This window comes from Parasteatoda tepidariorum, chromosome 8 (genome assembly GCF_982258835.1).
Source record: "Parasteatoda tepidariorum strain Cologne lab strain chromosome 8, Ptep-v5.0, whole genome shotgun sequence".
Taxonomy (NCBI): Eukaryota; Metazoa; Arthropoda; class Arachnida; order Araneae; family Theridiidae; genus Parasteatoda; species Parasteatoda tepidariorum.
Genome location: NC_141762.1, coordinates 40,369,062 through 40,381,363, shown reverse-complemented (window position 1 = coordinate 40,381,363; position 12,302 = coordinate 40,369,062). Strand labels below are relative to the sequence as shown.

Below are 12,302 nucleotides of genomic sequence, written 5' to 3'. Positions count from 1 at the left end.
AGTTAAAATTGTAAGAATTAAAAAAAACTCTTGAACAGTAAATTAATTCCTCTTATTTTTTTAAATGTATAGGTTTTAGAATTTGAAAAGCTAATATGGTAAAAAACAGTTGTTCATTGTAAATATATTTAAATGCGATGAAGTTTTTGGAGAAATTGTATGCGTATTGAAAAAAATTCTTATGCAATCAAATGCTGTTCATCCGCATTTTCTTTAGTAGCCTTTTAGAACACGTTAGAATATTTAAGAAGTAAATTAATTTCATAAATTTTTTTACTGAATTTCAAGAGGGAAACGTATAATTTGAATAAATTAAAAAAAATATTTTTGCTTGAATTTTTTCTTAAAAATATGCATAAAGACGATTAAGTTATTTGCTACTTGAAATTTTAATAATATTTGCACATATTTTACTTAACATTTTTTTAAATCAGTTTATAGAGCCAAATGAGTACTTCTTTCGAATTTTATGAAACAGTACAATAGAACGCAATACGTTTCTTTCTTAAATTTTTTTTAGTTTGATGTCTTGTCTAGACAGATTAATGTTTATAACATTTATACTAATATATTTTAAATTACAATAAATGTAGTTAACTGTGTAATTAATGTAATTAATGAAATGTTATAAATTGATATAATTAACTAACGTAACTAACTAAAACATATGTGGTTGACAGCTAATTAGTATACTATATGTTAATTAAAAATCAAAAGAAGAGAGAATTTAAAAACTCTCATGGAAAAAGTAGCTTTGATTTATTTAACAGTCAGCTTTTGCGTGGAAGTTTACTTTCTTTTAACCAGATAAAGATGAGTTATGTTATACTTTAAGTATTTCTTTAAAAAAACATTAACATTTACGAGTTTCATTTAACGTATAAAAATCATTTCGATAAGCATGTATTTTTTTACAAAAATGCATGCATATTTACTATTAATCACTATTATATCACCATCCTCACTTAAGTTCTGGAAAGATATTTAAGAACATGAATGAATTAAACTATAGTTAAAGTATATTAAGTAAAAGTAATAAAGTAAGGTAAGTTAAAAAAAATATATAAATGCATTAAGTATAAAAGAACTTTACTCGCTTTAGCTTAAAATTTTAAAACCGTGGATGAACAACAAAAAAATAGAATTATAATAATTATATAGTGAATAAGGTATAATACAGTAATAAAGAATACAGTATAGTATAGAAGCAAGCGCATTTTTTTAACCAAAAATTTGTTTTTTTAAATTTCAATCTGCATTAAAATAAAATATTTTGCGAGAGTTTCTCATACCAGGAAGATGTACCTTTCATTTAGATTAAGGTAATGGTAAACAGTGCTAAGTACGAGAAATTGACAAAAAATGAGGCCAAAGTTAAGCTTTTCTTCCAAAAATGGAATTTCTCAATAAGTATTTTGCTCTTTCGTATAATTCTAATAATATTGGAATTCTTTTTCAAAAAAGTGACTGTCATATTTCTATAATAGATTTATGGGTCTGCAAGCAAAAACTGACAAAATCGATTACAATAAAAAAATAACCTCTATAAATCATTGATTTAAGTACATGGTATAGGAACAAAAGAATTTGCCACAAGTTGTAAAAGTCTCTTAGCATTTATGCAAAAGCGAGTAAAACTGCTTCCTTAATCAAAGGGCATGCCAAATCTTAATTGCAATTTAAATATCGTAATAAATATTTAGTATGGCCTATATTACTAATATTTTCTAATATATTATTTTTATTCCATTAAGATGTTCACTACTGTTAGTTCAAATTTAATATTAATATTAGATAACAGTACTTGGTTGGTACTTTACTTACGTTGCACTAGAGCTGCACAATGGGCTATTGGCAAGAGTAAAAGAAACATCTTTGAGGATGATCCGAAGACATGCCCACACAATTTTGATCCTCTGCTGAGGGGGTGGAAACTCCTCTTTGGTAGCCCGACGGTGATTTTCAGTTAAAATAAGATAAGCTAAAGTGAGCCATCGCAATTTTGTGGGGCCACTTCTTCAATTTAGGCATGGAAAAAAGGGAAGGAATTTGTACCCATGGTACTGCTCAACGACTGACCATAGGATATTCAATTTTACACAGAATTTACAAACACGTATATCGCATGTACCCGGTGGGTCTCGGAGTCGGAGATTGAACTCCGGCTCCTCCGGACCAAAGTCCGATTCTCTAACCACTGGGCTACCACTGCCCTACTACCAACCAAGTACTGCTTGTACAAGTAGCAAGTTCTATTAACCAAGTTGTACTAACTAAGTACTACTTGGCTACAATGTAAATTATTATTTATTGAGCAGATATTTCCTAGAGAACGAAAAATCGAATTCATGCAAAATTTCTCTTCGGACATAGATTTCTTTTTGTAAAAAAAATGTGAACATCTATTAATTATCATAAAAGTAAATGGTTTTTTATGTATTTGTTTGAAACTAAGAAACTGAATCAATTTACCAGAACTTTCTGTTCCCAGGACGTCAGCGCAGGCTTGGAATCGGAAAAGTAGACGAGAATCGTCTGTACAAGAGTCAATTGTTGACATAGGATAAAGACATTCACCATGGCCTCTACTGTAGGTAAATGTATAAGGACCCTTTAGTTGGCAAGATACAGGTTTGGCATCCACTATTAGAAACAAACTAATGTTAGTAATTTTATTCGCATAATTAAGTTATTTGTATATTGAGTTTATTAATTTATGGAAACATTTGTTTGAGTATACTTTTGTTTTTCAATAATTTAAATGGAACAAAGCTGAAACTTGGGGACAAAAAAAATAACTAAAATATGTGTATAAAGATAGATACAAAATAATGTTTTAATTTTTTTAAACTAAGATAAAGCTATAGATCAAAAAAATTGAAACATGGATTTATACAGGCTTGTACAGAGAGCAGAAAAATAAACGGACAGCTCTGGTCAATTCAAACGTTTTTCGACTATCATAAAAAATAATAAAAATTTACTAAAGTTTATGTTTATCGCGGAATTATCTTCGAATAAATGACTTTTATAATTGTATGCAAAAATTTATAAATTCAATTAGAATGTTTTCTAGAAGTGTTGAAACACGCACAAAGTAAAATTAACATTAAGGGGTTCAAACTTCAGACCGCTCTCCTAACCAAACTATTCGAGCCATATTTCCCAGATTGCGGCTACAGGTCAACATTTTGAGAGTCAGAAATCTGAATCCGACGAAAAAAAGATATGTTTATTCAGAGAGAGTACGATTTTCAACTTATTTCGTAACTTAAAATATCGTCTACACTTATCAATTAGAATATTTGAGATCATTCCCTCAAACCAGTAGGATTGGGCCCTTTTAGATCCGATAATTAGATCAAAAGTTATTTAAGGTGGTCCGTTTGCTATTATTATTTTTTAGTACACTATATTTGAAATATTCAATACACCAAGTTTTAAATTTAGATGAATTCTGGTTGAAAATAAATGCCCTGAGAATATAGATAAGTTGAGCTTAAATTTCTTATTAGGAAAAAGGCGATAAAAAAATCTGAACAAAGAAGATAGTAACGTTTGGGTGGTAGGTAAATAAGTAAGCTTGTTTAATGTGGAAGAACTACGTATGAATGCGTACACTTAATTGTAACCACCCTTAAATATCTCATTAGTCAACAGTTCCAGTTAATACAGGCTTGCTTATTCTCTCAGTAGACTTTACGAAATGTTGATAGGTTGTTCATTGTATTGTAATCCTTTTCTTAGCACGGATATGGATGCTGGATGACTCTTTTCATATCATCCCTCAAATTTTCAATTTGATTGTGATCTAGAAAGTGGGCAAGGCATTTTAAAAATGTAATTCTTCCATCATGTTTCTTAAACTAATTCTGTACAATTCCTGTATCATAGAAATACTCAATAACCTGTTGAAAATATCCTTAGGATATACCATTAGCATACGAAGATGTATTTGGTCAACAACTATGAACAGTTATGACGCGACGCAAAATGAAGGTCCTATACTACGATGTTAGTATTACAAAAACTCGTTATCTTCAGCACTATGGAAGCAATAGCTCTTTTCTGCACAAAAAAAGAAGATCTGGTGGTCTTTTAAAGTAGCCACTCAAAATATAAAGTGATGTCTATAGTTGTGTTCATCTTAAAAACTTACTAAGTGTTTTTACCATCGGCTTTTTTTATAAACACATTGTCATAATAAATCATTCAAATTTTTAAGTGAATAAAATCAAATAATTTCACAAAAAAGAAATCAAAATTGTTTGAATTCAATAGAATAATCTATAGTTAGTAATTATTAGTTTTAATGTTTTATTCACTTTAAACTTTTTTCCACAAGCAAGGAAGTTTATTGCTTTATTCAAACTTTCTTGCTTGTGGAAAAAAGTTTCAATGTCCATCGGTTAAAAAGGTAAGGTGGTTTGTAAAGTAACTCCTAGTGTATAAATGATTATCTGGTTCAACTTAACAATTTTCTAAGTGTTTCTATCATCTGCTTTCGTTCATAAACACACTAACATAATCAATTGTTAAAATTTTAAAATGAATGGAGAGAAATACTTTCCACAAAAAGTAATCAAAATCGCTTCAATTCAATCAAATAATCTTTAACGGCTAATCTATTTTCGATGATCCTAATGAATCTTGTCTTTCATGGCATCAACATCATCAACACGCACTCCTGATATAATAAAAAGTGAAGTATGAAAGCATTGAACGGAATCTCATGTAGCCAACTTTGTATCTTTTCCAACTTCCGTGAATGCCAGCTGCCACCAATCGCTCGTTCCTCGATCATTAGCGAACGAAACTAATTATTCCTTATCATTCTAAGTTTTTTACTATTCTCCACAAATCACTTTTCAAGACGTATAGAGCTGCTTTTTTTGTTGCTTTTTTTAATTAATAACTTTTGTGTAAGTTTTTATCATTCATTTGAGTTTTAAGGCAATAATTAAAACATATGCAGAAAGGGATGCTTTCTTTAAACGTATTGCCTCGTCTTATGCCTTATGGTATAAGCCATGGTTTCATATTTCCCGATATGAAATGTCACTTTCTATTAGATACACTCATTGAATTAACCGATATGTTTCATGAAATAAGTACCAATATGTTACTAATGTATAATATTAATAATGATTTTTATGGTATGGTGCATTTCAACTGTATAAAGATGCTGTACAGTTAAGAAATGCATTATTTTGTAAAATAGTAATCTATCAATATACTTATACGAAATTATGTTAACATCTAATAGTAAAAATAAGCACAAGAACCATTGGAATGTATATATATATATATATTGATAATCAACTTTGTTGAAAGAATTCTGCTAAGAAATATGTATTGTTTCGAAAAATAATCGGCAATAGAAATTTTAATTGTAAAAAATTTCATCCTAAATTAACACCCATGTATGAAACAATACATCTGAAAATAACAGTATTATGGTGTTTTTACTTCACATTCACTTTAAAAAAATTATTCAAAAAATTATATTACTTTTTCGTATGACGCTTTTTCATTAAAGTTTTCGATTATCGAGAGTGCCTCAATCTTTTCCAAACTGAAATATATGATCTCAACATCTTACGTTTCAGTGTTGATCAAATAACCGCACCAAATTCGATGCAGTATTTTCAAAAATACCTCATCAAATTTGGAACTAAAACTACTAGTTTATCTGATGTGATGTGACCAGTTACATTATTTCCAACGCAATTATGACCAACTTAATAATGTATGAATGATTAATAATTACCTCAAAGTAAAAAAAAAACATGAAACCAATAACAATTCCATAATTTTTGAAATAAAGGTTTTGCGTGATTAAAATAAAGAGCTTTGATTGCTCCAATGCAGAGATTGTTTATTCAATATAAATCACTCAAACAAAGAATAAAAAATGAATATCAACTTACTTCGAAAAAGCGAATAGAGAGGGGCATCCGCGTTGATGGTAGAACAAGCTTGATGGAGGGATTTATAACCATCACAATACGCTACAATAAACAAAAAATAATGATAATATAATTATTCTACATGCTAGACATCTAATAAAACAAAAAAAAATGATTTATAACCATCACAATACGCTGTAATGAACACAACATTAATAATATTTTAAGAAATACTATAGTATCTACTTGCTATATGTCTTATCAAACTAAAAAAGGAACATTAAAATTTGGCAGTTAAAAATATTATTTGAATTATTCGATAAAATTTTCACTCGAATTACTTTAGACTTCTTAGTGATTTAGCTATCCAATTTTAAAATTTACACATTTAAAATTCAAATTCTCACAGATTATTCGACCGATTTCATTCAAGTTTGGCTTTTTGTCATTTAAAATGACTTGTTTCAAAACAATTTAAAGCTAGTGTAACTTACAAATTAAAGTATTTTCGACTGTTATAAAAAAAAATAATAATAAATAGTAAAACAAAATTTATTTTGAGTGAAATTATCTTCGTACTGACAAACTTTATAATCGTCTACAAATATTTTTCGATGTGCTTAAAACGTGATAGGAATTGATGGCAAAAATAGTTTTCAAATTGACTTTTTCTAAGTTTCGTTAGGAAAGAATTTTTAAAGCTTTCGGTTATTTGGATTTTAGCTATAGCAGTTTTCAAGTTATTTTTAGATTCAGGCTCAAATTAATTGTAGATGTTGTTGCTGACCCACACGGTTAGCGGAGCTAAACCAAGTCCATGACTCCAGAGACTCTGAGTAAGTCTGTAACAAAAAGTGGATCTGAAAAGAGGTCCACTTTAGAGATATTTAGGCATTGAAGTATATGTTCAGGAGTAGCTTGTTGGTCGTTACACTTAGTGCAAACAGGGAAAACTCTTGAACCATTACTGAACAACATAGTTCTTAGGTGACCGCTTCGAAATCTTGATATAACCGTCTGATCCCGCCTACTGCACTGAAGGGTCAGGCTGCCACCTGGGCGGTTGCACTGATACCAATGATGAACAGGAGGGGCCACAGGATCACGAAGCCTGTTAAAACGGGAGTGGAGCTCCGAGAAAGTCAGAGATGCCGAAGAATGCAAGGGCAGATCAGTTCCGCTCTTAGCCAAGGAGTCTGCAATCTCATTACCCTCAACATCGACATGAGATGGGATTCATTGCAAGTGTATATTATGGGAGAAAGAAAGGTTCTTCAGCTTGTTTAAAATTAAAACTCCATTACTGTCACCCACCCCATGCCAATCCGAAAGGTGCTGGATTGCACTCCTACTATCGCTCAAAATCCAGATGTCATTTGATCCAGGAAAAAGAAAATTGTAGATAAATTTATTTTGGATTTCGATAATCTTACATATTTTTATTGTTTATGGTGTACATCGTTTAGCAGCTTCATTGTTGTGTCCTTTGTTCCTATTTTTATTTAATTGTCTTTCCTTTTTAAATATTCACCTTTCTTTAGCTTTTATTGCAGAGAGATATATTCTGTGAATTCGAGATATCTAAATGATGTCTCATTGTAAACGAAAAATCAAATATCAGATTGCTTTTTTTTTCTGAAATATTTAACGTCATTTTCAAGTAGATAAAAGCGTTTCTCGAAAAAGAGTATCAAACGTTTTTAGCTTTGATGAAATATATTTATGTATTTACACACTTTTATCTAAATGGGGAATTCGCGTGACATCGATCATTCTAAGGAAAAGACTTCTCTTAAAAAGCTATATATTTTTGTTTTATGATTCATTTTACATACCTGCCATTTTCTAAAACACTTGATGAAAAGTTCATCAATAGAAATTGAAAAACTCAAACTTTCTCGATTAAATAAAATCTTTCATATTTCTAAAAGATAAACTGAATTTTAAAATTGAGTTTTGTTATCATAAAAGTAACCCCACATTAAAGCATTCGGAAAGTAATTTCTTCTTAAAAATTTTTCAGCAGAAATGCTTAGCTAGATAGACCATAGAAACACACCTTACTACATTAAAATTTAAAATATAGTGACTCGTTTAACCATTTTGAATTGTTGACATAATTACTATTGCATTTTTTTTACATCTGGGTGTTGGAGCGTTTAAGGATTCTGTATGGAATTCTTAATTTTTTTTTAGTCTTTAACTATCACTAACACATTGTAAAATTTATATAGATTTAATAAATTTTACTTTGTTTTAGATGTTAATTTTTTCAACACAAGCTATCACCGAAACACAAAAAATACAGATGTTTAAAAAAAGTAAAGTTAGAAGACGAGAAAAATACAATTTCTTTTCTAATTTGAGTGTTTAAAAATACGTGGCATACTTTACTGTTTGTCCAGCATACATAAACCAGCTTGTGTTGTTTAAATATCTTGCTCGCCAAGCAGTAATCAAGCAGTAACCACCACTTCGCTTTTCGGCTTCAATAGCAATAATTCACAAATAACATATGCTTTTTTGTTGCATTTTCTAGCATTACACTTGTAGCATCAGTTGCTTTATTTTTTGCTATTACAAAATGAGAATTCTACCATTAGTTGCTTAAAAAATCTGCTATTCTAGCCTTAGTTTTCTACCACCAGTTGTTTTCAAATTTTGGTGTTACAGCACGATTTTTTCTACCATGTATTTTCTTTAAAATTTTGTTATTATAATGCTGCTTTTCTACTAGCAATTTCTTTAGTTTTTTACTATCTTAATGCTGCATTTATTGCAGCCCAAAAGTTAATTTTGTTTTTTTTTTCTACTGGGAGTCCCATCCGGGGACGCATGATCTCCACCCACAAAGTTCATTTCATTTCATTGATTACAATTATATTAATTAATTAATTATTTAATTAAATTAATAAATAAATGAAATATGTAAATTCATGAAATAAATAAATTAAATAAACAAATTAACAAAAAAATTAAATCAATTAAATAAATAAATTAATTAATTAATTAATTAAATAAATAAATAAATAAATAAATTAATTAAATAAATAAATAGGTTAAATAAATAATTAAATTAAATAAATAAATAATTTAAATAGACAAATTAAATTGATAGATAAATAGATAAAAAGATAAGTATATAAATAGATAATTAATTAAATAAATAAATACATAATATGTTTTAATACATTATTTTCTGTTTAAAGTAACATGAAAATTCTACATTGTTGCATTCATAGCAGTTGTTGCCCTTACTGAGAGAACCGTTTTTCAATCATCGACAAATTTATCAATCAGATTTTCTAATACTATTTCATACTATTTCACGAAAGAATTTAAATAGTTTTGTAATGCCTGGTTTTGCCCGAAAGAGGGAGCTAGGGAAAACTTCACCCATGATCCTCTCGGATTTTTCTGTAGATCGTTTTGTTTACAAGTAGATGTGTATATGTAGTACAAAAATGTTGTTTGATATTTGTTAGTGTTGTGTTTGTATTTTTTTATATTAATTAAATGTTTGAAAAATAACATAGAGAGCTAGCCTGGTTTATTATAGTGGCGGCCCACCTATGGGGCCCGAAGTCGTCATTTTTATGCCTTCGGTCAAGAACCGAAAATAGTGATGTAGTGCAAATTTGCATCGCTTTCGTTTTCGTCATGATTCGTTTTCAAAATAGTTTTCGTCGAAATACCAAAGATAGGTAAACGTATACCTAAATCTGTTGCTCTTATGAAGTTCTACAATGTGAATACGTTCAATAAGTTAGGTATTTCCGAATTAGAAATCCGAAACGGGGATTTCGAAAATAATGATGCAGAATCAAACCTGCAGAAATTAATGCAGAATCAAACCTACAATTATTAAAATATGCAAGTAATGTTAAATATTTAAATTTTGGGCCGGCCGGCCAAACCAAAGCAAAAAAAAAAAAAAAAAAAAAAGGAAGATAGGTTCTTTTTTTTTCAGGAGAAAAGAAAGAAGAAATATCTATTAAATAAAAATTTGCGGTTTGTTCTTTTGAATGATGACGTAATGTTTTTGATGCTTTGTTTTGAATATTTAAAAGAACACTAATTTTTAAAGGAAATTTATTTTGTAGATTATTGCTATTGATTTTATTTATATTGTTGGTATTGATATTATTGGTATTATTTTGTAGATGATTGGTATTTATATTGTTGGTATTGCTATTATTGGTATTATTTTGTAGATGATTGGTATTTATATTGTTGGTATTGATATTATTGGTATTATTTTGTAGATGATTGGTATTTATATTGTTGGTATTGATATTATTGGTATTATATTTGTTCATTATTGGTATTGATATTTTAATTTGTTTAAGAATTAATTTTATTATGAGTACTGTTTTATTGCTATATAGTAAGAGTTAGTTGTTTATTATCTCATGATAAAAAGTGCGGACTGTTATATAATGCACAAAATTATATATTTTATATGGTAATTAATATTTAAATGAATATTAATTAAGGTATTAATTTGAAATTAAGTTTGTTAAATATCTTAATGAGTGGTATAAATTTCACCTTTTATTAGTGAAAAGTAAATAATATTTTAGGCACTGAATGTTTTATATCATGTATTGAAATAGTTAACAAAGCTCATGGGTGAAGGTAAGTTTTAACGAATTTTTAGTCTTTTTCTCATGTTGTTATTAGAGGATTTTTAGGGAAAATAATTTTTTTGTCAAAATGTCTGAAATTGACAAGGCGCGTAAGGATATTTTATATCAGGTAGCACTTGAGATGGAGTTGGACGTTCAACCAACCATGAAAGTTGCAAAATTGGGCGAGCTTATAAAATCCTCCCCTCTGTTTAAAGACGAGGTCTTCGTAAATTCACTGGTCAAAAATATAGTTGAATTACGTGAGGAAGAACAACGTAAGGCAGACACCGAATTGGAAGAGAAACGTAGACAACAAGAATTCGAGTTAGAAAAACAAAAGATGGAAATGAATTTTGAGTTGGAAAAACTCAAACTGCAAGCTTCAGAACCTAAAGGTGCGGAGACTGGAAGCGTAGTACATCCGACATCTTATTCTGAGACCAGAGTAGATATTCAAAAGTTACTGCCTCCATTTAAAGCCGAAACTGATGATATCACCCTATTTCTGATATTGCTGGAAAGGCAGCTAAAGTTAGCAAAAGTGCCTGAGCAACTTTGGGTTTCCCACCTGTTAAGTCTGATACCAAGTTCGATTTCTACCCTCATAGCCCGTGAGTCTGAAGAAAATGCTTCAAATTTTAACTATGTAAAAGATTTGCTTCTCAAGCGTTTCAAATTGAGTTCCGAGAAATTTAGGCAATTATTTTTTGCTCATCGCAAACAAAAAGAAAGCACCTGGCGTGATCATTATTTTGAACTGAGAGCTTATTTCGAGAATTGGTTGAATGAGCTGAATGTTACCACTTTTAAGGATCTGATCATTGCGGATCAAATAAAAAGAAGAGTTCCTCCTGATTGCAAGGAACATCTGTTGGATGAGTGGGAACAATTAAACTCGCCAGATACTTTAGCTGATAAGCTTGACGCCTACGATAACCTTAGATCCACTTATGTAAGGAAGGATACGGCTGTTAAAAGTAAGAGAGAAATCTTATCTCAGGATAGTTACTCGAAATTAAATAAGCCTAATTATGCAGTAAAAAGAAACGAGTTTTCCTCGAATAAAGAATCGAAGATATCTTGTTATGGTTGTGGAAAACCAGGGTTTATAAGAAAGAAATGCCCTAATTGTTCCGTTGCAGAACAGAAAGAAACTGTTGAAGCAAGAAAGGTAATGCTCTATAGTTGTAATACTTCGACCGGGTCAACTCCGAATATACCTATTACGATCTGCAATAAGGAGGTGTATGTCTGTGCAGACACAGGAGCAAACCGTTGTATTGCAGGTGAGCGCATGTTTGAATTATTCAAGGAAAATCAAGTAGCATTGAAAAAGCACACTCATAATGTTACATTAGCTGATGGTGTGACCCAATCTAGAGAAACTTTGTCAGCTGTACTGCCAGTAACTATTGAAGGTAGAATTATTGAAACAGAATTTATAGTTTTACCTGAAGCTAAAGGTAACAGAACCTTGATGGGTATAAATTTTTTAAAGAAGGCTAATATAGTATTAGCAGCATCAACCAAGTCTTGGTATTTTGGTGATAATTCTAAGAAAAGGTATTCACTATTTGAGGATTGCGAATCCACTGAACGCATTCCTGTAGCGAAGGTTGAAATTAACCCATTTGCTTTGCGTAAAGATGAAGGAAAAGGTCTTACGCCTGATCAAAGAAATCAAATTAATGCTCTTCTTAAAAGGTATGAAAGATGCTTTCAACTAGGGGGAGAAGTTACTCCATTCGCCGAACATCGTATT

The 12,302-nt window shown here is 29.9% G+C and overlaps 1 protein-coding gene across 1 annotated transcript in view; it reads right to left on the bottom strand.

Moving 5' to 3' along the window:
• The window catches only part of LOC107443142 (uncharacterized), a 230,856-nt gene that overhangs the window by 17,220 nt on the left and 201,334 nt on the right, over positions 1 to 12,302 (bottom strand). The window contains exons 4-5 of the mRNA XM_016056911.4: positions 5,931 to 6,011; positions 2,473 to 2,643 (exon numbers count right to left, since the gene is read on the bottom strand). Of these exons, the coding sequence (XP_015912397.2) occupies positions 2,473 to 2,643; positions 5,931 to 6,011 (252 nt within the window). The remainder of the gene's footprint in view (positions 1 to 2,472; positions 2,644 to 5,930; positions 6,012 to 12,302) is intronic.